The sequence below is a fragment of the Mustelus asterias genome, chromosome 6 (assembly GCF_964213995.1).
Source record: "Mustelus asterias chromosome 6, sMusAst1.hap1.1, whole genome shotgun sequence".
Classification (NCBI taxonomy): Eukaryota; Metazoa; Chordata; class Chondrichthyes; order Carcharhiniformes; family Triakidae; genus Mustelus; species Mustelus asterias.
The window spans coordinates 63,136,680-63,162,012 of NC_135806.1; the positions used below are offsets into that span (position 1 = coordinate 63,136,680).

General features: G+C 41.7%; 1 protein-coding gene across 2 annotated transcripts in view; it reads right to left on the bottom strand.

The window, feature by feature from the left end:
• Positions 1-21,040: 21,040 nt before the first annotated feature.
• The window catches only part of dapk1 (death-associated protein kinase 1), a 203,006-nt gene continuing 198,713 nt past the window's right edge, over positions 21,041-25,333 (bottom strand). For both annotated transcript variants that reach the window (XM_078214417.1, XM_078214418.1), the window contains exon 26: positions 21,041-23,278. In XM_078214417.1, the coding sequence (XP_078070543.1) occupies positions 22,040-23,278 (1,239 nt within the window). In that variant the 3' untranslated portion in view covers positions 21,041-22,039. The remainder of the gene's footprint in view (positions 23,279-25,333) is intronic.

Below are 25,333 nucleotides of genomic sequence, written 5' to 3' on the forward strand. Positions count from 1 at the left end.
TTAGTCACAAGTAAGGCTTATATTAACACTGCAATGAAGTTATGATGAAATTCCCCTAGTCGTCACAGTCCAGCGCCTGTTTGGGTCAATGCATCAAACCAGCACGTCTTTCAGAATGTGGGAGGAAACCAGAGCACCTGGAGGAAACCCACATAGAAACGGGGTGAACTTGCAAACGCCACACAGACAGTAACCCAAGCCGGAAATCGAGCCCGGGTCCCTGGCACTGTGAAGCAGCAGTGCTAACCACTGTGCTACGGTGCCACCCCAAACCTAAACTGTGGGAGTGGATCAAGGAGACAAAGATTCTAAGTAACTAAATCTGATGTTTAAGGAGTTGGCTTCATGCACAATGGCAGAGTACCCTGGTATTGTGCATGAAGCACGGTAGCACAGTGGTTAGCACTGCTGCTTCACAGCTCCAGGGTCCCGGGTTCGATTCCCGGCTCGGGTCACTGTCTGTGTGGAGTTTGCACATTCTCCTCGTGTCTGCGTGGGTTTCCTTCGGGTGCTCCGGTTTCCTCCCACAGTCCAAAGATGTGCGGGTTAGGTTGATTGGCCAGGTTAAAAATTGCCCCTGAGATGCGTACATTAGCGGGTAAAATATGTGGGGGTAGGGCCTGGGTGGGATTGTGGTCGGTGCAGACTCGATGGGCCGAATGGCCTCCTTCTGCACTGTAGGATTTCTATGATTTCAATGGGAGGATATTAGGTTATTCTGAATGGATGAATTAACATAGGCCTAATGCCCTTCCTTATCTGTAAATATGAGATCTTGTGAAGTGGTGACATGAAACAATCCAAAGCTGTTTGGTGAGGTCAATTTGATGTGTAGACCATCTGGAATAATAAAATAACTAAAATAAAAGGGAATCCCAAGGCCTTTTAAATGCATATAAATACCAACAGTGTGGTAAAAGAAAGAGTAGGGCCAATTAGGGATAAAAAGGAGGACTTGTACATGGAGGTTGGAGAAATAACAGAGGTGTTAAAATAGTAGTTTAGGTCTATCTTTACAAAGGAAGATAATGCTACCCAGGATGAGGTGAAAGAGGAGGCAACTGGTACACTTAAGCAATTTACAATTGAGAAGGTGGAGGTGTTAGAAAGGCTATCTTTACCTAAAATTGATAAAGTACCAAGACCAAGTGAGATGCATTCAAGGGAAGTAAGAGTAGAAATTGCAGACACACTCGTGATAATCTTCCAGTTTTCCTTGGACACAGGGTCTCCAGAGGACTAGAGAATTGTGAATCTTACACAAAAAATGGTGCAAGGTTAAAGCTGGCAACTTACATACCAGTAAGTTTGACTTCAGTGGTAGGGAAACCTCTGGAAACTGTATTTCAGGACAACAGCAATAGTCACATGTGCAGGATAATTAAGGAAAACCTTTAAGAGAAAATCACATATAATTAACTTGTTGATGTTTTTTGTGGAGGTAACAAAGAAGGTTGATAAGGGAAATGCTGTTTATGCATTTATGTTTATGCATTATGGTGTTTATGCATTTCCAAACACATAACAGACTTGTGAGCAAAATTCAATCTTGTGGAATAAAAGGGCAAGTAGGCAATTACTTGAGGAGAGATGTAGTTGCATTGGAAGCGGTTCAGAAGACGTTCACTAGATCGATTCCAAAGATGAGGGGTTTGTCTTACGAAGTGAGATTGGGCAGTTTAGGTCTATACTTCCTGGAGTTTAAAAGGATGAGCGGAGATCTAATTGAGGTGTATGAGATGATAAGGGGAATTGACAAAGTAGATGTGGAGAGCTATTTCCTCTTGTAGGGCAATCTAGAACAAGAGGTCATAGTTTTAGGATAAGGGGTGGCCAATTTAAAACAGAGATGAGGAGAAATTACTTCTCTCAAAGGGTTGTGAGTCTGTGGAGTTCACCACCCCAGAGTGTGGTGCATATCAAACTGAGTAAATTTAAGGAAGAGGTGGACTAATTTTTAATTAGTAAGGGTTTGAAGGGCAATGGTGAATGGGCGGGCAAGTGGAGTTGAGGCTGAGAATGAGATCAACTATGATCATATTAAATGGTGGAGCAAGCTTGAGGGGCTAAATTGCCTACTCCTCCTCCTAGTACTTATGATTATCATTCTTATGAATTGGATAAAACATTGGCTGAGTGACAGTAAAGAGAAAATAGTGATAAATGGTAGATTTTCAGATTGAAGGAAAGTTTGTAGTGGAGTTCCCCAGGGTTTTCTGTTGGGATCCTTACTCTTCCTGGTATGTATGAATGACTTGGACTGTAGTGTTCAGGGCATGGTTGTTAGAATTTGCAGATGATACAAAGATTGGAAACTGCGATGAGGATGGTTTTGAACTTCAAACGGACATGGACATGTTTGTAGATTGGGTAGACAAGTGGCAGATGAAAATCAAGTAACAGTTTAACAACACCAGGTTAAAGTCCAACAGGTTTATTTGGTAGCAAATACCATTAGCTTTTGGAGCGCTGCTCCTTTGTCAGATGGAGTGGAAATTTGCTCTCAAACAGGCCACAGAGACACAAAATCAAGTTACAGAATACTGATTAGAATGCAAATCTCTACAGCCAACCAGTTCTTAAAGATACAGACAATGTGAGTGGAGGAGGGAGCATTAAGCACAGGTTAAAGAGATGTGTATTGTCTCCAGACAGGACAGCCAGCAAGTCCAGGAGGCAAGCTGTGGGGGTTACTGATAGTGTGACATAAAGCCAACATCTCGGTTTAGGCCGTCCTCATGTGTGCGAACACAATGAGACAGCCAATGAATCGGAACAGCCGACAGAGAGTACAGACAAGATGAAAATCAATACAGAGAAGTGTGAGGTGATTCATTTTGACAGGAAGAATATGGAGAGGCAATACAAAATAAAGGGAGAAACTCTAAAGGAGGCTCAAAAATAGAGGGACCTCGATGTATATGTGTATAAGTCATTGAAGATGGCAGGGCACGCTGAGAGAGCAGTTAATAAAACATAAGGCTTTACTAATAGGAGAATTGAGTTTGAAAAGTAAAACGGATATGTTGAACTCTTATAAGGCACTATAGCTGGACCTCATCTGGAGTAGTGTGTTCAGTTCTGGGTGCCATACATGAGGAAGGATGTGAAAGCATTGAGAGAGTACAGAGGGCATCACAAGAATAATTCCAGGGATAAAAAACTGTAGCTATGAGAATTGATTCGAGGGATTGGGATAGTTTTCCTCAGAAAAAAGGCGGCTCAGAGCGAAGTTGATAGCAGTATTGAAGGTAACTTGAGGGTATACAGACAGGGTAAACAGCGAGAAACTATTCTTGTTCAAGACAGCATCAAGAACTAGAGGGCACACATTCAAAATACTTGACAAAAGGAGCACAAATGATATGATGAAAAGATTGGAGCCTTAAACAAATTTTCTGAGAGGGTGGTGGAAGCAGGTTTGATTGAGGTATTGTATTGCTATCTGAAAAGAAAGAATGTGCAAGATTATGGAGATAAGGCAGGGAAGTGGGACTAGGTAGAATGCTTTTTCAGAGAGCCACTGCAGACTCAATGGGCTGAATGGCCTCTGCCTGCATTGTAAACATTGTGTGAATAACCTGTATCTTCTTCTCACAAAATAAAAGTACATTAAAAGAGTAATATCCAAGACATGTATTGTAGATGTTAAGACATTTATTACATTTAGAATTTTACTTATGGTTTAGTTTAGATAAAAACAAAATCTGTTGTGCTTGTTTTCAACTGTACATTTGTATGAACAATTGGCATTTTGGGCATGAATTTCCATAGGGATGCTCCTGTTCTTCCACTAAGTTCAATGGAAACCCAGATACACCATTTTTAGGTTAATGTGTTTCTGCCAAAGTTTTTTTAAGTCTATTTATTAGTGTCACAAGTAGGCTTACATTAACAATGCAATGATGTTACTGTGAGTGTCTGCTTTTTGTGACAAAATAAAATAGCCTGGAAATGATGCAAGATTCCATTCATAAAAGAGAGTCATACAGAAATAGACCCTTCGGCCCAACTCGTCCATGCCGACCAGGTTTCCAAAACTGAACTGGTCCCAACTGCCTGCATTTGGCCCGTATCCCCCTAAACCTTTCCTATCCATGTACCTGTCCAAATGTCGTTTAAATGTTGTAATTGTCCGGCCTCTACCACATTCTCTGGCAACTCATTCCATATCTAGCACCACCCTTTGTGTGGAAAAGTTGTCCCTTTAAATCTTTCCCCTCTCACCGTAAACCTATGCCACCTAGTTATGGACTCCCCTACCCTGGGAAAAAGACCTTGGCTATTCATCTTATCGATGCCCTTCATGATTTTATAAATTTCTATAAGGCCACCCTTCATCTTGCTATGCTCCGGGGAAAAAGTCCTAGTGTATCCTGCTCGCCTTATAATTCAAACCTTCCAGTCCCAGTAACGTCCTTGTAAATTTCTTTTGCACCATTCCAGTTTAATAACATCCGTCCTATAGCAGGCCAACCAGAATTGTATGCAGTACTCCAAATGTGGCCTCACCAATGTCTTGTACAGTTGTAACATAACGCCCTAACTCCTGTACTCAATGCTCTGATCAATGAAGGCAAGTGTGCCAAATGCCTTCTTCACCACCCTGTCCACCTGTGACCCCAGAGCCCTACCATTAACTCTAAGTCCTGCCCTTTGTCTTACCAAAATGCAACACCTTGCATTTACCTGAATTAAACTCCATTCCTCGGTCTACTGGCCCAATTGGTCAAGACCCCATCGTAGTCTTAGATAACCTTCTTCACTATCTACGACACCACCAATTTTAGTTTCATCCACAAACTTACTAACCATGTTTCCTATATTCTCATCCAAATCATTAATATAAATGACAAAACAACAGTGGAACCAGCACCGATCCTTAAGGCACATTGCTGGTCACAGGCCTCCACTCTGAAAAAAAACCTCTACCACCACCCTCTGTCTCCTACTTGCAAGCCATTTTTGTATCCAATTGCCTAGTTCTCCCTGGATCCCACATGATCTAACTTTACTGACCTGTCTGCCATGCAGTAGCTTGTTGAAGGCCTTGCTAAAGTCCATGTAGACAATTTAGACTGCTATAGTTCAAACAGGGAAATTTAAACTTCAACAAGAATAAGGAAAGGCTTTTTAAACTCAGTCATTGTGCTAGCTGAGATCTTGTGAGTTGGCAAAGTGGCTCATGTCACATGATTCTTTATAATTCAGCTAACAGTAAATAACTGAAAATGAAGCAAGATTGCATTCGCTAAATAGTATCCACTCTAGTTAAAACAGGGAAATTGAAACTTAACAAGGATAAGGAAAGTTTTTTTTTACTCAGTCATTATGCCGGCTAAGGTCTTAATGTGAGTTGGCAGTGCAGCTGATGTGTCACATGGTTGTTTATAATTCAGTCAGCTGCAAATAACAGTTAAAGATGCCAAGAAAAGACTGCTCATGTGTTTCTCAACTGGACTATTAAACAAGCAGCAGCTTCCTAACATTACACAATATTTTGGATTGTTTCATTCTTAAAATCAGTTTCTATCTGTCACCTCGTCAGTGAAGACAGAAATACCATATATGCTTCAATTCCAGTCGAATCCAAACATTGTACCCACCAGAGAGACAAACAAGATGAGTGAGCGCTTTCGCTGCGGAGCTTGGTGCAATATCTGGTAATGGGCGACAGCTGGGAGACTGATAAATGAGCCACCTGGGCTACTCTGCTCACATTGGGCTGGAGGATTAAGATTTTTCAGAATTAAAAGGCAATTTGCTGGAAATTGATGGAAAATAAACCAGTGTGGTGTTGCCGTGTAACAGTGAGGCATTGCATATGCATGCTTTATATTAGCAGTTACAGTAGTCTGTGTCAAGACTGTGTTTTGGAGAATAGATCTTTTGTCAGCAATATTTTGAAAAATTAATCAAGGAAATGGGACATTTATATTAGAAAATTGCAACCAAGAATTGCTGACTTTGCTTCGAGGCGAGATGGGTGAAGGCTTTGACGCTAATAATAATACAACATGGAAACAGCCTGTCCATGTTTACAATCCGTGTGAACAAATGGCTCTCAGCTCCTGATAGGTTGCAGGCAGAAGGGATCAGAAACTCCTCTGGACTAGCCCAGCTATCCTCTGCTGTGTCATCAATGACCCTCCATCCATCATAAGGTCAGGAGTGGGGATGTTCGCTGATGACTGCACAATGTTCAGCACCATTCGTGGCTCCTCAGATATTGAAGTAGTCCATGTCCAAATGCAACAAGACTTGGACAATATCCAGGCTTGTCAGCAGGCAATGACCATCTCCAACAAGAGAGGATCTAACCATCACCCCATGACATTCAATGGCATTACCTTGGCAGAATCCCCCACTATCAACATCCTGGGGGTTACCATTGATCAGAAACTCCTCTGGACTAGCCAGTTAAATATTGTGGCTACCAAAGCAGGTCAAAGGCTAGGAATCCTGCACCTGCTTAGATAGGATGGACGTAGGGAAGTTGTTTCCATTAACAGGGGAGACTAGGACGCGGGGGCACAGCCTTAGAATAAAAGGGAGTCACTTTAGAACAGAGATGAGGAGAAATTTCTTCAGCCAGAGAGTGGTGGGTCTGTGGAATTCATTGCCACAGAGGGCTGTGGAGGCCGAGACGTTGAGCGTCTTCAAGACAGAAATTGATAAATTCTTGATTTCTCGAGGAATTAAGGGCTATGGGGAGAGAGCGGGTAAATGGAGTTGAAATCAACCATGATTGAATGGTGGAGTGGACTCGATGGGCCGAATGGCCTTACTTCCGCTCCTATGTCTTATGGTCTTATGGTCTTAACTCACGGAGTGCAATGAGGTGTAAATAGGAAGAACGGAAAAGGTTTCAAAAAGCAGTAGCGACCAAGAAGATGGAGGTTTTTGTGGACAAGAAAGAAGGTTTTGAAGTAGATGTGCCAAGGAATGGGGAGGAGTTAGAGGTTGGTAAGGATGCTGGTGATAGATGAATGAGATTAATTGTGGGATAGGAGACGTGCAGAGATCTGGGTTAATTTGAATTATGTGGAGCTAAGAAGCTTTGGAGTAGTGAAACATGGAGGTGCAAAAGACTTGGAGAAAGGTTTCAGTGTCTGGGGGGAGGTGGTTTATTGGGGCAGGGTGAAGAGAAATGGTGATAGAAAATTTAATTGTGTTTATTACACTCCAAGTTTTACAGCAATCTGGCCTCAGTGCAGTGTTCCATTGTCAGCTAACAGGTTGTTGTTCACCATTTGTGGTTTCTTCCACTCAGAGTTTTCAGTTCAAAGAAGCAGAGATAAAAGCTGTTTAAGAGGATAGTTGGCACGTGAACAGTTTAGGATTCAAGAATTTCTTCACATTCCAACCCCCTCCACCACCTTGTTTCACAAATTAAACAAATCAGCAACAAATCACTGATGTTAGCAACAGCACATTGATGCCAAGATCCAAACACAAAGCTCATGAGCTAGTGTTTAAAGTTGGTTCATTCGAGTTTGCATCTGTGACTACTATTCCGTTTTATTTAGTCTTCCTTAGTGCTATTACATATTATTCATAAAGTAAACAGTAAAATTTTAAAGGCGGTACACTAAATCTTTGAAGGCGGTAGGACTAGTTGAGAAGACAATTTTTAAGAAAAGGTGGTGGAATCCTTGACTTTATGAATAGAAGCGAAAGGCTGCATTTTCCAAAGTTTACCAACATCCAACTGCCAAGAACAGTTTGGATCCAGATTCCAGGGACTGTCGTGCACTGAACATCAGCATTTTGCAGAAGCTGACTAATTATTGGGTGGCCTCCATGATAGCTGTCCATATACAGAGAGCAGGCGGCGAGCAGTGGGTGGAAGATGGAAATGGTGGGCCCGGGGCTCCCATCTGGATTCAAAGTGCAAGCAGCCAAAGACATTCAGCTCTGAGGGAAGAGTCTTCCAAAGCAGTGATCTAGCAGTCTGTTAAAGACAGGGTAGCCCCATGCTTCAGTGACACATTCCCAGTTGGTGAGGGGATTTGAGCCAGTGGAAACATTTTGTTTCTGGTCAGCAGCAGCATGAGGCCCAGACAAAGGATACTTGGCTGGAGGTCAGAGGTCAGCAGCTGCAAAGTGGTTAACAGGACTTGGGTCTTGCAATGACCTTCTCCATTCTGGCGTTGGTGTGAAGCTAAGCCAAGTTGTCAGCAATGTCTTAAAGGGATGGAATGCCTCTGAGCAGGAGGCCCTCAAGGCCGGCTTTGTATAGGGTCACTGAGGAAATGAGTACCAATGCCAAACTGAGGGAAGGGATCAAAGCTAGGAAAAGTTGGAAGGATGTAATATAAGCACAGGGTCACTGCAATGATAGGATTTTCATTTCTGATTACTGAGTATGATGGGAAAATGGGAACTGTAGCTGAACCCCTCATCCTCACACTACAGGAGAAACAAGCAGACAACATCCACGAGAGGAGAAATTCAGGGGGTGGAGTGGCCATTCTGGCAACATTGACTGGCGTGGAGCAAGAGGAACTTGACGTTGTAAGGATGGCAGCAGTGCAGGCAATTGGCAATGGCAAGATTGGCATCTGACAAAGAGAGGGTAAAGGTTTATTGAATAAAGCATAAATCACCTTGGAGCAGCGTCTGATTCTGTGAAGTCATTTCCAGTAGTTACCACTTGATAATCTGATTAGAAAAACTGGAGTCAATGGGAATCATACCGAGCACAAAGGAAGATGGTTGGAGGTCAATCATCTCAGTTCCAGGACATCACTGCAGGAGTTCCTCAGGCGAATGTCCTAAGCCCAGCTATCCTCTGCTGTGTCATCAATGACCCTCCATCCATCATAAGGTCAGGAGTGGGGATGTTCGCTGATGACTGCACAATGTTCAGCACCATTCGTGGCTCCTCAGATATTGAAGTAGTCCATGTCCAAATGCAACAAGACCTGGACAATATCCAGGCTTGTCAGCAGGCAATGACCATCTCCAACAAGAGAGGATCTAACCATCACCCCATGACATTCAATGGCATTACCTTGGCAGAATCCCCCACTATCAACATCCTGGGGGTTACCATTGATCAGAAACTCCTCTGGACTAGCCAGTTAAATACTGTGGCTACCAAAGCAGGTCAAAGGCTAGGAATCCTGCACCTTGTGGCATAAGTCTGTCTTCCAGGAGTGTGCAGAACCCAAACACCATCAGCCTCAATAGGTGAAACCTTCAGCAGCATTGCTACTCTAACATGCTCAGGAAGTCCATCCTCCTGCTGTACACTTAATTCTGCAGATATAATCTTTTGGCCCCTCCTGCCCCTCAACTAATGTCTCTGCATTCATCTAAACCATGAGACTACCGATGTCGATGGGGCCACTTCTCCCCACAGCTTCAGCCCAACTCTAAGTCGGTGGCCCGAGTAAAATGTGGAGACTCAGGTATGAGGACCTTAGCTGCCAACTTTCCCCAAATGCACATTTCTCCAAGACCTTCTGTGTCAGTCAGCAATCACAATCTTGCAGCGCTGCTTAAACCACGGCCAGTCAATGGCTGTACATGAGTTTCTGGTTGCTGATGCTGATTTTATATGGAATTTTGAGTGGCTGCCTCGTCAGTCAAGGCGTTTCCACATTGCAGCCATATCATTTGCTTGGACGAGCTGCTAACACATCATAGGGTCCATGAGACTCTTATAAAATTGCTAGCCTACCTGCAAGTATCTCTTCATTACCTGATTATTGACCCTAATCACCTTGCCACTACTATCAGGTGGGAAAAAAGATGTGGAGATGCCGACGTTGGACTGGGGTAAACACAATAAGAAGTCTCACAACACCAGGTTAAAGTCCAACAGGTTTATTTGGTAGCAAAAGCCACTAGCTTTCGAAGAAGCAGCGCTTCGGAAGCTAGTGGCTTTTGCTACCAAATAAACCTGTTGGACTTTAACCTGGTGTGGTGAGACTTCTTACCAGGTCGGAAAGCTATATCCTACTGGAGAAGCCACCTCCAGAAAGATCATGGGGAAATAGATACAGGTCAGACAACCAAAATAATGCAGTGTGACGCAGAATTGTTAGCACACATTGCTCTCAAACCCACCTCCACCTCTGCAAAAAATTCAGCCCAAAGAGTACAAGAGCTGGGAAGTTATGATAAACCTTTATAAATACTGGTTAGGCTTCAACTCAACAAAGCTAATTGCACATATTAGTGGTGCAGTGGTTAAGGTCATTAACTCTGATTGAAGTTAAAGATTGAGGTTTGATCATGTGATGTCTGCAAATGTTATTTCTTTTATCTTCTGAAAGGTCAGTCTATCTTTGCCCATGGTTTTGGGCCTGCAAATATTGTGTGAATAGTTCTGAGATCAAGGTTGTTACCCATGAGCCGGGAAAGGCAAGAAACTGAAGCAATTCACAGAGCAGAAACCAGAAGTATGAAGAAATTTTGATTTCAACAGTAACTCACTGAAGTTGCATAGATAACTAATAGTAGTACTGGTAACACTCATATTCCCTTCATAACCAATAATAACAAAATCATTCTCTGATAGCCTATCAGTGACTGGAAATAACATCTGTAAATTATAGTAATTCTCTGATAGTCACCCTGAAACCATAGCCAGAGCTCCCTGCATTTCACAAGGTATGGTCTAACATATTAATTAGGAACAGAAACAGGCCAGTCGGCTCCCTATATGTTTCAATAAGATCACCTCTCATTCTTCTAAACTCCAGTGGACACAAACAGCCAGTCCAACCTTTCCTCATTAGATACACACCCCCATCCCAGGTATCAGTTGAGTGAACCTTCTCTGAACTGCTCCTAACACATATATAACCTTTCTTAAATGAGACACTATTCCAGCTGCAATAAAACTTTCCTACTTGATATTGCATTCCTCTTGCAATAAATGATAATATTCAATTTTCCTTCCTAATCAACTGCATACTAATGTTTTTGTGATTCATGTACCAGAACACCCAGCTCCCTCTGCACTCAAGAGTTCTGTAATCTCTCCATTTAAATATGCCGCTTTTCTATTCTTCCTGCCAAAGGGGACATATTCACATTTTCCCTTAAGTATACTTCATCTGCCAAATTTCTGTCAACTCACTTGACCTTTGTCCCTTTGCAGACTCAATTGCATCCTCTTCACAATTTATTTTCCTAACTGTCTTTGTGTCATCAGCAAATCTAGCAACCATACATGTTTGACTACCTTGTCAATGCCACTTTTAAGTGGCTAAATCTATCTTCCCTTCATCTAAGACTCTGATTTGACCACTGGCTCTGAATAAAGGTGAATCTGAATCTCAGTCGGAACTGATCTAGCTGCACTGGGACTTCACACATCGAAACTGGCTGATATTATCTGTCCTGAACCAAACTGAGCACAAAAGTCAGCAAGCTTAATATTTGGGGCACTTCTCACAAAGCACATCAGCTCAGCACCAACAAAATCACTCCGAGCTCAGACTTAATAAAGGAGGGTTTACATTGAATGATAGAAACAGTACAGGAGGAGGTCATTAAGCCTCCAATGGTGTCTGCAGAAACCCCATTCCCTCAGACCATCTCTTTATTTTTTTTAACAATCCTGGAGAAAAATCATCAGTGCATTAAAACAAAATGGGGGGTTAATTTTTTTTGAACATTTCTCTTTACTGATGTAAAATTATTGGAAATGGGAAAATAAGGTGGTTTGGTTGACAGTCAAGCATCAACCAATGGGATAATGAATCTTTTTAGTTTTCCAATTAATGTCAGAAGACTACGCATCACAAGGGTGGATGTGTCAGCTGACTAATGGCAAGCATGTGAGGGCAGGTCATGTGATGAAACCTCCAGGGATACATTTCATTGCAGCAGCTGGCAACATTAAGTTCAAAAATACTAATAAAAAGCAAAACAAAATTGTAAATACTGGAACTCAAAAACAAAAATCTGAGAGCACTCAGTAGATCAGTTAGCTTCTGTGTAAAGGTAGAAATGTTAACATTTTGGTTGCAACCTTTTTTTGTTTCCGCGATGCCTAATTTATTTTGAATACTGATTGCGTTACTGCCCTGAATAAAATACATCAAGTAAATCATTGTCTGCTCACTCAGATTGTTTGGTCATCAATTAATGCAGGAGATTAGGATCATTGACACCCAAAACATTTGATGGCTTGTGGATATCTCCACATTGTCTTTTTAAGGGAAAATACTTGGTTCCAATTATATGATGTTTGTAGAAACCTTTTTTTCATTTGTTTACCAAGTAGCACACATTCTGTAAACCACATTAGTAGCTCATCTAATTTTGTTAAAAAGATAAATGACCATTTTAAATTATTCATCCAACTCAGTCTGCCCCCATTGCTATAGTTTACTGGTTGCAGGAATTTAAATGATTCCAGGAATTTCTGTTTTTTTAAATTCAGACCTTTAAAGTCTAGCATCTTTGAGCTGGTTCCTGGTACTTACCTTATCAAATGCTTTAAATTAGTAGATCTCTATATCCAAAATGGTATCTGAATTCAAAATACTATTAAAGTGGTTATCACATAATCTGTGTAATGTATCCACGGTAAAGTTGTTGTTTGCAGACTTTATCCCAGGAAGTATGATTTCTCAATCAAAGTAAGCCTGGTTCTCAATCTTTCCAAGAGGGCTCTGAAATATTGGGAATTTTCATAGGTAGTCCAAACAAAATTTTCATTGATCGCTAGTTCTTGTTCTTCAGTTGGATTTGTGGAGTTGGATCACCAACATTGGGCAGCATGGTGGCACAGTGGTTAGCACTGCTGCCTCACAGCTCCAGGGACCTGGGTTTGATTCCTGGCTTGGGTCATTGTCTGAGTGGAGTTTGCACATTCTCCTCATGTCTGCATGGGTTTCCTCCCACAGTAAGAAGTTTAACAACACCAGGTTAAAGTCCAACAGGTTTATTTGGTAGCAAAAGCCACACAAGCTTTCGAGGCTCTGAGCCCCTTCTTCAGGTGAGTGGGAATTCTGTTCACAAACAGAACTTATAAGACACAGACTCAATTTACATGAGAAACTCGGCATCACCACCAGCAGCAACCAAGCCTCCCCCGGTACCACAGTAGGAAACAGTCCCACTGCAGGGAAGTCCATTGTCAACACATTATTCATGTAAATTGAGTCTGTGTCTTATAAGTTCTGTTTGTGAACAGAATTCCCACTCACCTGAAGAAGGGGCTCAGAGCCTCGAAAGCTTGTGTGGCTTTTGCTACCAAATAAACCTGTTGGACTTTAACCTGGTGTTGTTAAACTTCTTACTGTGTTTACCCCAGTCCAACGCCGGCATCTCCACATCATTTCCTCCCACAGTCCAAAGATGTGCAGGTTAGGTTGATTGGCTATGCTAAATTGACCGTTAGTGTCCCAGAATCATAGGTTAGAGGGACAGAGCCTGGGTGGGATTGCTTTCGGTGCAGCCTCGATAGGCCGAATGGCCTCCTTCTGCACTGTAGGGATTCTAATGATTCATCAGTTTGCTGCAGGTTGCAAAGTTTACAAATATAGACTTGGTGTACTGGGCCAAGCGTCTGCAATGTGGTTTTTGATTGGATTTATTGTCACATGTATAACATGCAGTGAAAAATCTTGTTTCTTCGCGCTATACAGACAAAGCATACCATACATAGAGAAGGAAAGGAGAGAGTGCAGAATGTAGTGTTACAGTCATAGCCAGGATGTAGAGAAAGATCAACTTAATGCAAGGTAAGTCCATTCAAAAGTCTGACAGCAGCAGGGAAGAAGCTATTCTTGAGTCAGTTGGTACGTGACTTTAGACTTCTGTATCTTTTTCCCCGACGGAAGAAGGTGGAAGAGAGAATGTCTGAGGTGCGTGGGGTCCTTAATTATGTTGGCTACTTTGCCGAGGCAGCGGGAAGTGTAGACAGTCAATGGATGGGAGGCTAGTTTGTGTGATGGATTGGGCTACATTCATGACCTTTTGTAGTTCCTTGCAGTCTTGGGCAGTGCAGGGGCCATACCAAGCTGTGATGCAACCCGAAAGAATGCTTTCTACGGTGCATCTGTAAAAGTTGGTGAGAGTTGTAGCTGACATGCCAAATTTCCTTCGTCTTCTGAGAAAGTAGACGCGTTGGTGGGCTTTCTTAACAATAGTGTCGGCATGGGGAACCAGGACAGGTTGGTGGTGATCTGGACACCTAAAACCTTGAAGCTCTTGATTCTTTCTACTTTGTCCCCGTTGATGTAGACATGTTCTCCTTTACGTTTCCTGAAGTCGATGGCAATCTCCTTTGTTTTGTTGCAAAGTTTACAAATATAGACTTAGTGTACTGGGCCAAGCGTCTGCGATGTGGTTTTTGTGGTTATCTCATTCCTGTACTCTGTCTCGTCATTGTTTGAGATCTGACCCACTACGGTGGTGTCGTCAGCAAACTTGAAAATCGAATTGGAGGGGAACTTGGCCACACAGTCATAGGTGCATAAGGAATATAGTAGGGGGCTGAGAACACAGCCTTGTGGGGCATCGGTGTTGAGGATGATCATGGAGGTGGTGTTGTTGCCCATCATTGATTGTGGTCTGTGAGTTAGGAGGTTCAGATTTGTGCAAGATCCCATTGCTACTGCCAGCAGAGTTTCAGGGTAACCAGTAGTAGGATGAGTGGTGGCCATTGGCCCAAGCACCAGCTGGGGACTGTCTCATTGCACACTGTCTGAGGCATAGCTAGCCCTGGGGGCACGGTAAAGCAGACACCAATTGTTAAATCCTAGATCAGCTGACTCCAGAGCAATGTTTGCACCTTTATACTGGGTTGGAATTGATATGCTAATAAACTAGATTACTCACTCCACATTTCCCAGAGTTTGTCTTTCAATTGCTGCTGCCATTTGCTTGAGGTGCCATTCAGACTGGCTTGCCGACCCTCCTCTGTCTGTTGGTTAGCAAATTGGTTGCACAGAGAAGCTCTTCTAGGCTCCAAAGCTGCCACTGGCTATTTTTTATGTTGCACTCAGCTTGACTGGTTCCTACAAAATAATATATTATCACTTTTAAAGAGGTATGCTGCTGTGTTAATTCTTGGGGAAACATGTCAACGACCATGAAGATAGTCTTCAAAAAGACATGGATAAATTGGTGGATTGAGCAGACAAGTAGCAGATAAAGTTCAATGCAGAGAAGTGTGAGGTGATTCATTTAGGCAGGAAGAATATGGAGAGGCAATATAAAATGAAGGGAGAAACTCTAAAGGAGGTGCAGGAACAGAGGGACCTCAGTATATATGTGTATAATCAAAAGTCATTTTGATTATACACATATATACTGTGAGAGAGCAGTATTTTGAGAGAGCAGTTAATAAAGTTAATAAAGTATTTCAGACTGCAACCTGCAGTTGATGCCAAAACATTCAATGTATTCAAGAGGTAGCTGGATATAGCACTTGGGGCAAATGGGATCAAAGGTTATGGGGTAAAAGCAGGATTAGGCTATTGAGTTGGATGATCAGCCATGATCTTAATGAATGGCGGAGCAGGTTCGAAGGGCCAAATGGCCTCCTCCTGCTCCCATGTTTCTATCTCAGGCTTTATTAATAGGGACAGAGAGTCTAAGAAGTTCATGTTGAAATTGTGTAAGATACTATAGATAGCCCTCATCTGGAGTACTGCATATGGCTCTGGGTGCCATGCTTGAGGATTAGAGAGAGTACCAAAGAGATTCACAAGATTTATTCCAGGGATGAAGATATGTAGCTATGAGGATAGATTGGAAAGATTAGGATTGTTTTCCTCGGAGAAAAGGCTGAAAAGAAAGTTGATAGAGGTATTTAAGATCCCGTGGGGTACGGACAGATTAAATAGAGCGAAACTGTTCCCACTCAAGAGAGCATCAACAACTAGAGGGCACACATTCAAAATAATTGGCAAAAGGAGTAAAAGTGACACGAGGAAAAGATTTTTCATCAAGAGGGCAGTTGGAGTCTTGAACAAAATTCCTGAGGGAGTGGTAGAGGTAGGTTCAATTGAGGTGTCCAAAAGGGAATTGGATTGCTGTCTGAAAAGAAGGAATGTGAAAGGTTTTGGGGATCAGGCAAGAGAAATCTGTGCTGGAAGTTCTTAATCAACCCATATCCTCTCCTCCCCCTCCACCCCCCACCCAAATTATCTAGAACTTTTCCCAGCATTGAAGTTAAACTGAGTGGCCTGTAATTGCTGGACTTACCTTTACATCCTTCTTTGAACAAGGGTGTAACATTAGCAATTCTTCATTTCTCTGGCACCATTCCAGAATGTAAGGAAGACTGAAAAATTATGGTCAGTGCCTCCAGTTTCCACTCGCACTTCCCTCAATATCCTTCGATGCATTGCATCTGATCCTGGAGCCTTATCAACTTGAGGTACAAACAGCCTATCCAAACCTCCTCCCCATCAGCATCAAACCCTTTGAGTGTCTGAATTACCTCCTCTCTCACAAGGTGTGGATAGCATCTTGTTCTTTGGTAAGGACAGATGCAAAGTATTCATTTAACAGCTCAGTGCACACTTGCCTTCATACATTGTTCTCCTTTCGATCCCTAATTGTATCCACTCCTCCTTTTACAAATTAGATGCCTGTAACATATTTTTGGATTATCATTTATATTAGCTGGTAATGTCTTTTCATACTCTCCCACTTTCTCTTTCTTGTTTTTGCTTGGGTTTTGGTTATCTTGTTCACGTGACATGTCATTGACACACTTTTTCTTCTTCCTCTGAATCTCTATATAATCCAGGAACCTTTTCTTTCTTTTCCCCCTGCCTGTTCACTTTGTGAGAAAATACTTTGCCTGTTCCTGAACTCTCTCTTCTCTAAAGGGTGCCCAGTGTTCAGATACCATTTTCCCTGCCAATCTTTGATTCCAATTGATCTGGGCCAGATCTGCTTTCACCCTCACTGAAGTCCTAGTTAATTATCTTACTTTGGATTGTTCCTGGTTTCCAAACCTTATGATATATTGATCGATCACCGTCCCCCGAATGTTCCACTCCTGACACTTACATCTACTTGGATCACCTGATTCCCAAGAACCAGTGCTAGAAGTGCCTCCTTCCTCTTTGGAGTGGAGACAGACGACTGTCAAATATTTTCCTGAAAACACTCTAGGAACTCCTGTTTCTCTCTTCCCTTTATACTCCTACTGTCCCAGTCTATACTCGGATTATCAAAGTCTCCCATTATAACTACTCTATACTTCTTACACCTCTCTCTAATTTCCTTTAAAGGATTTTTGAGCACTACACACTCTAGGTCTGCTTTCATAACCATATGCAAACTAAATGTAGTTGCATGTGACCAGTTAGTTTACAAATCAATTGGAAATCTATGTTGTACTTTGCAAAAAAACAGCAACTCATGATTTTTATACCAAACAACTTGAATTTTAAGTGTTTGTCTTGTGAAATGGTGGGGGTGACATATCTTTTCTACCCTAAATAGTAATTGTGAACTACTTGGTCATTAAGTCATAATTCCAAAGAGAAGAATCAATTGTTCGGATGTGATTACAATGCAGCAATATTTTAATATTGTTTCTCACCCCTCATGAAAGCAATCACTCCGTGCTGAGTTAGTTGTCAGTATTGCTTGGCCAGAGTACATGAGCTTTGACTGCGAGGGCAGATAGGGAGCTTTGTAGCGAAGCCCATTCTTACCCTGGATACTGTGCTCCTCCTTAATTCAGTTATCTACATCAATATTATATATTTTTTACATGATTAAAAATATTTCACTTAAAACACTGGGGTGTAACCCAAGAACTGTAAATCATTCTCTAATGGCACTATTCAATGAGGAGCTCTCCTCAGGCTCTGGGCAATATACATTCCTCAACTAACTGCACTAAAACAGATTATTTGCTTATTCATATCATTGCCCTTGTGAGAGACCTTAGTTGTTACATTTGCCTACAATATACTTCATTAGAGGCAAGTGCTTTTTGGAGCGGCATCTCGGCCTTTTGGCTGGGGTGCGGGTGGGATCGTGCCTTGGAGGAGGAGGACCTGCGCCTCCTCCAATCAGCTTGGCTCATGTAGATCAGGCCCAAGACAGGGGTTGCATACCCTGTCTTGTCAGCTTGGATGGGAAATGTCTCAACTTGTTGAGACTCTGAATTGGAATTGATTTGATTGAATTGGAAAAGTATATTTTAAAAAAAGTGCTTTGATTGGTAGAAATTTCACACCATTAATTTGACTTGTACATCTTGCCAAGACATCCTTTTAGGCAAATACAGAAAATGCTGGAAAATCTCAGCAGGTCTGACGGCATCTGTGGAGAGGGAAAAAGCCAGTGTGGAGTCTGGATAAACCTTCTTCAGAGCCCGAAACGTTGGCTCTATTCTCTCTCCACAGATGCTGTCAGACCTGCTGAGATTTTCCAGCACTTCCTGTTTTTGTTTCAGATTCCAGCATCCACCAATCTACCTGTTGCAGATGCATCTAGTGTTAGTAGTAATGACCACCCACAGTTCTTGAAGGGATGGAGTATGACAGGCGTGCAAAGGAGTGGAGGCAGAGTCAGAGGCAGTTGGGAACTGCAAAGAGGGGAGCAGGCTTCTGCAGTTAAACTTTGAAGAGGCCACATCTCCAAGTGCAAATGCAATTCTATGTTTGTACAAGTAATCTCTGCCAGGTTATTCTGTTCAACATTATGCAAATCCAGTCAGTGCAAGGTTCTCAGTATTTATATCCGAGTAGGAGTGCGAGGTGTTATTTCTGCTGTTTATTGCCGATGTTTGTTTGCTGCAATGGGATTGGAAATTTCCAGTTTCTCAGTAGCTATTTTATGGCTTTATCTTTTAACACCTTTTTATTGTCTCCCTAGATTATCCTTGTACATTTTCCACCAGTTTTTATAATACTACTAAAATTAGAGTCACTGCATTACCGGCCTTTAAAAAAAATTTTCATTAAATAATTCACATAGCATCCAGGTCCAATTCCAAAGGTGAATCCACACTATCTAATTTACTTTAACCTGTTGCTTTCTCACCGATAAACTGACCGTATATTTCCAGCATTGCCCGTTTTAATGTAAAGGGTTTTTAATAATTGAGTGCAGTATTTTATTGCCTATAGCCTTTGACGTGGTTGATTGGACCATTCTCAGCCAATACCCCATCTCCATCGTCCAACTGGGTGGGGCTCAACTCACCTGGTTCTACTCCAGTCACAGCCAGAGATTCACCTATAATGGCTTTTCTTCCTGTTTCCACACCAATGTCCACCAAAAATCTATACTTGGCCCCCTCTATTTCTCATTTATGTTCTGTCTCTTGGTGACAACATCTGAAACACGTCAGGTTTCATATGTATACTGATGGTATCTAGTTCAACTTCGCCAACTTTATTTTTCCACAGTCTCTAAATTGTCAAGCTCATCCATAAGCAGAAGTGTCCTCCAACTAAATATTGGGAAGACCAAAGTTCTCCTGATCCTTAACCACAGAAAACAACCAATTCTCTGGCAGCGGACTGAGGTTAAACTAGATTATTTGCAATCTGAGTGTTGGATATGACCCTGCAAAGAGCTTCTGACCATCAAGGGCACTTATTTCCATCTTTGTAACATTGCATTGACTCCAACCCTGTCTCAGTTCAGCTGTTGCTGAAATCCTCATCCATGTCTTTGATATCTCTAGACTTGGATTTTAAAACACTCTCCTGGTGGCCTCTCACCTTCCACCCTTTGTAAACTCATCAAACATACTGCTGCTTGTACCTGAACTTTTACCAAATCCTCTATGTTTCTTCACCTCTATAATGATTTACACTGGCTTCCAGTCTGACAATGGCTCAAGCCGAGTGTTCCTATACCTGCTTTCAAATCCCTCCCCATCTCTGTAACCTCCTCCAATCTTACAATCCTCCAAGATCTCCATGTTCTTCAATTTTGGCCTCTAGTGCATCTCCTTTCTTAATCATTCCATCATTGACAGCCATGTTTTCAGATGTAAAGGCCTCAACCTCTAGAATTCCCTACACCTCTCTGCCCTATCTCTCTCCTCATTTAAGTCACTCCCAAAGCTTCCCTCTTTCAACTAGCTTTTGGTCCTCTGCCTCATACCTCCTTATGTGATTCAGGGTCAAATCTTTTGTTTGGTAACGTTTCCATGAAACACCTTGGGATTTTTTTTAAACTACGTGAAAGGGACTAAATAATTGCAAGTATCATGAACAAATGCATAGGGAATGATCTCTGCAATGTAACGTTTCCATGAAACACCTTGGGATTTTAAAAAAACTATGTGAAAGGGACTAAATAATTGCAAGTATAATGAACAAATGCATAGGGAATGATCTCTGCAATGAAACAGGTAGGCCAAGGCTGATGTCTGCGGTCAACCTCCAGGCAGCTAACTGCTGAGGAGGATTTCAATTTTGAGCTACTGCCTCACCAGGTCCAGGAGATGGGGCGTAGGAAACTGGGGGAAGTGATCAGAATGGAGGAGGAGGAGGACAGCCCACTTTTGCATAGCCAACCTCAAACAGGTGCTGGATCTGGGACCTAACTGTCTTAGGAGCAAGCCTTAGTTACCCTTTTCTCATATATTGGACAGTGGACCTCTGGCACAAAATGAACAAATGTGCCCTCCTCTACAGGATGCTTAAGCTCTCATGTTCATAGCATCATAGAATAGAATCATAGATTCCCTACAGTGCAGGAGGCGGCCATTTGGCCCATCGAGTCTGCACCGACCACAATCCCACCCAGGCCCTATTCCCGTAACTCCGCTAATCCCCCTGACGCTAGGGTCAATTTTGCATGGCCAATCAACCTAACCCGTACATCTTTGAACTGTGGGAGGAAACCGGAGCACCTGCAGACACGGGGAGAAGGTGCAAACTCCACACAGATAGTGACCTGAAGCCGGAATTGAACCCGGGTCCCTGGAGCTGTGAGGCAGCAGCGCTAACCACTGTGCCACCGTGCCGCACCCGATATGTTGTGCCTGAAAAACATGTGCCACTGTATTACTCGGTTTTTAGCTTCCCACAGCATTAAAAAGTAACAAGTAACTTTCAAAATGCAAAAAGTAATTGGGTTTTTAAAAGCTTAATATTTCATAAGTTGTTTATTAAAAATACTTCATGTTATAATACTACACTAAAAAGCAAGTAGGTAACTGTGTAGATTATGTCGCAATGTTAAAATTACATGCTTCCTATCAGAGCAAAGGTCAAAAAATGGAAGAAATTCCCACCATTAAATTTCACTGTACATCACTATTTTATTGTCAATGCACATGAAACTACCACATAACGTTGTTCCCTTTTAAACTGTGGATAAACCACGTCAATATGAATAGAAGTTGACCAAAATTGAAAAATCTATACAAAAAGGAAGTACAAATGTCTTGTATGGTAAATGATATGCATGGTCCTCAAGAGGAGAGAAATGGGGAGGTAGAAGATTCTTATGCAAAGGTTTTAACAAATATTGGTCTACTTACAACAGGAAACCCTTTCCTGAAAAAGGCACTAGCATTTGGTTGTCGACGTTACATATCAAATTTAATATTGTCAATAGCAAACAAACATTCGCCTTTTCCCCACCATTATAGAAAATTGAGAGAGTAAATGGGTTGAGATGGTGAAAAACATGTTATAAAAAGTTCACATTCCTGCAGACAGCTTCTTTTGAACTTACTTCCACAAATGACATTACAAAGAGATGAAGATATTCCTTACAAATTGGATAACTTGCACACGGCAGCTTTGTAAAGTGTAACTGCATAAGTGGCAAATCCGCTTCAATTTAAGATCGCAACTATCTGTTTTTTTTTGTTAAAAACTTACTGCCTCTTACAGAAAGCAGTAAATAATCCATTGAAATGGTAAGTACCAAGGAATCGTGGTCTAATGTATGGAAGTAAAAATGTTAAGTGTATAACAGTACATTTTGCTATTGTCTCCTTGTTGAAGGAAGCAGGTTACACAGTTATCTTGAGCACTATCTGTACACAATGAATGCATTTTATTAAGTCAGGGATTCAGTTAAAATTGCACCTCTCACCAGCTTCACAGTACTTGTATTTTTTTTATCTTGAAACTACAGAGCTGATTGAATTATAAGATGTTCCCCCATTGCAACTGGATATGTAGGTTTCATGTCCATTGGTATCTAAATTAACTTTGAAAACAGCTGAGGCCTTTAAAAGAAAGTCTGCAGCATCCCGACGGCCCAGTCCTCTTAGTTTTGACATTAAAAGGCCCACAGAGTTCTCTGGTGAGGCTGCCCACTCAGTCAATACAGCACCAGTTGGACTTGTAGAAAGTTTCCCTTCTTTTAAAGTTCCGTTTTGAGCATTGAGTTTTGCAACAAGATCATCAAGTCCTAAGTTTGTAGCCAAAAGGCACCAGTCTTTGCCCATGGGATCCGGCAGGTCCAGTAGGCGGCTAAGTTTCCTTCTTGCAAGAAGATTCAGTTCGGATACTGGAATATCCATTCCTAGGTGACCTTGAGAATAGACATCGAGGCAACCAAAGCACAGAATGCTACTAAAACTCTCTTTGTAGCCCCCTATGGTATTGGTGAGTGAAGTCTCTTTTTGAGCTTGAGCTCTGAAGAAGTCTCTAGGCTGATAAACCATAACAAGTTCACTGTGCTCCCTAAGCTGCTGGGGGCTCAAGTAATGCTTGACAGTTAGAATTCCAGGCAAAGTAGTCGCCAATAGATTATCAATGACACTACAAATGGAATCCAGAAACATGAAACATCTTATTTTTTCAGTTTCTGATCCTCTCACTTGTACCTCCACACCCTGCCCATGGTTGACCAGCAACACCAAGACTTCCGTTCCCTTGTTGGATATTTTTGACCCATTGGTCCATAACCTTACATCTAGCTCTCCTTCGGAGTTCTGCTGATGTATCCATCTGCAGAGATTCACCTGCACTTTGTGGAAAATGCCACAAGGATATGGGGTGTGGTGTTCAACAGGCACAAAGCGGACCCCACCATAAACCATCATTTCATCATCTTCATCAGTCCAGGATCTGTGTAGACCATCCACTTTAATTAAAGCGGGAATATCTACCATTGATCCACTCGTTAAGTCCCGAGCACAGATGTCCATTGCGTCTAGAATTTGCAACAGCTCCTCCACATCCTTCTCGGATACCAGGCGCAGGATGTCATCTATTGTGTATCGACCCCTGTAGTGGTGCAAAGCCTTTTGATTCTCATTGGACAAAAGTCTTCCGAGTACATTGGTGCATAGCCACCGAGGATCCAGAAGCACCACATCTTGGATAGTTTCACTTTGTAAAATATTGATCTGTGTGGCAAAGGACATTGAGGGGAGATTATTAGTGGATTGGAAATAATTACTCTTAGCTTCAGTAATAAATCATTTCAATTATTTGGGTGTAACACTTATTTTCAGTTTAAATCTGTTACCAAGGAGCAAGGATGTATCTCAACCAAATCAATCGACTGGAGAAATGTATAATTTCAAGTATGTTAAGACAAGGTGATTTTATTCGAGTCACTACTGACATTGTACATAACTATTCACTTAAATTATGTAACACCGATTATACTTCAAAAGTAATTAATTGGATACAAACAACCTTGGGATACTCTGATGCAAAAGGCATTTTCTGAATGCAAAGTAATTCTTCATATTTTCTAAACTTTCCCTCTTTACGATTTTGTTTTAAACATTGTTTAATTAGCTTTCCCCAGAGATTCAATTGAGCAAAGTCGGCATCAAACAACCACAAAGACCTGAAGGTCCCGAGTTCCAGCACTAATACAAGGTGATGCTTTGTCCTCAGCATCTCTTGGGCTACAAAGACGGCAAGACAAAATTCCTGCCGGAAAATGACCCTTATGTAAACAGTAAGGAAACAATCAGACTGGTATGGGATTGGGATTACATTCCACTCCCCCCAACCCCAGAGCTCAGTCAGATCCCAACTTCCCCTACTGCGACTTGCATATGAAGCATATCTAATTTAAGATAATGAAAGATACCAAAGAGGAGTCAACATGCTTAGGTTCTGAGGGGGAAAAGGTGAAGGAAAAATTGAATAATTGATGCTTTCAACAAATGAGCGGTACCCACTCATACGCCAAGATGAAGCTTGCCTTTTTTAAAATGCACGGCCTGTTCAGAATAGTGTATAGAAGAAAAATCCATTAGAGAGAGACAATTGGTCATAAATGTTGAGGGGAACTATTCAGTATCAAGTGTGGTGAAAGGCTAGTCTGCCTTCTCACTTGGGTAAAACCATTTTTGAATGGTAATTATTGGGCTGAGGAGTTGGTGGGACCTCCCTCTTGTTAGGGGAGGCCATTCTAATGGCACCTCTGTTCCTTCTCCCTAATCCGATAATGTATAGCTATGCATTCATCTAGTGTTCAGTTTGCTTTTTCATAATAAAGGTAAGGAGACAGACCTCCACAAACTATCACTGCCAGTATGAGGATTGAACCTGCACCCTTGGCATTATTCGGCACTCTGGCATCCAGCCAATTGAGCTAACTGACCCCCACATTTGGAGCTTACCACCATAATAATCTCCAGATCATCAGTCACCGGCAAGCTGTTGTCTGAGTACCTTGCGATGCACCTGACAATTCAAGACAGCTGCATTCCTTCAAAGAGAAACTCTGTTCTTGTGGTTTGTGTTTTAGTTCAAGCTTGCAAACTACACCCTTCAATTTAATTTTGTTCCAAATAACAACATGCAACAGGAAGAGAGATACATAACCAAGGACATTTGTTACAAAACTGTATCAGTATTGCAAGAAGTGGGAGTTGTTTTTGCAATATATTATGCGATTATATACGCAAATCACCAAATGCGCAGCTGAATTTGATCAAAAGGCACTGGTCTCACTGAGACATTCAGATGATAAACTGTAAAACTGAAATCCTGGTGGTTTGTGACAAATCATTTGAATTCTTAAAAAATTACATTTTCTTTCGTGTAGGTTTTCTTTGGGCTCACAGGTGTTGAGTTTAGTAATCAAAAGGCAGGATACTCTATACACTAGACACCAGAGTTAAAAAAAAACTGCTGACCGATGTATTTCACCACAAAAGCAAATTGAATACTGCAACTTCATCACTAAATAAAGAGACAATTACATTTTAAGAAAGGGAAGAACTTACTTTTATACAGCCTTTTTTTGCTTCAGTCTGTGAAACACTTAGAAAATATAGTCAGTTATAATATTGGAAAATGCAGCGCCAATTTGCACATGTGAAGGTGTCACCCACAAATAATTTGTTTTTGTTAGTATTGATTTACCCAAATAAGAAATAAACGTTTTCCACAGCATCAGGAGAAATTTCTTTGAAAATTTACATCCAGTTGAGAGG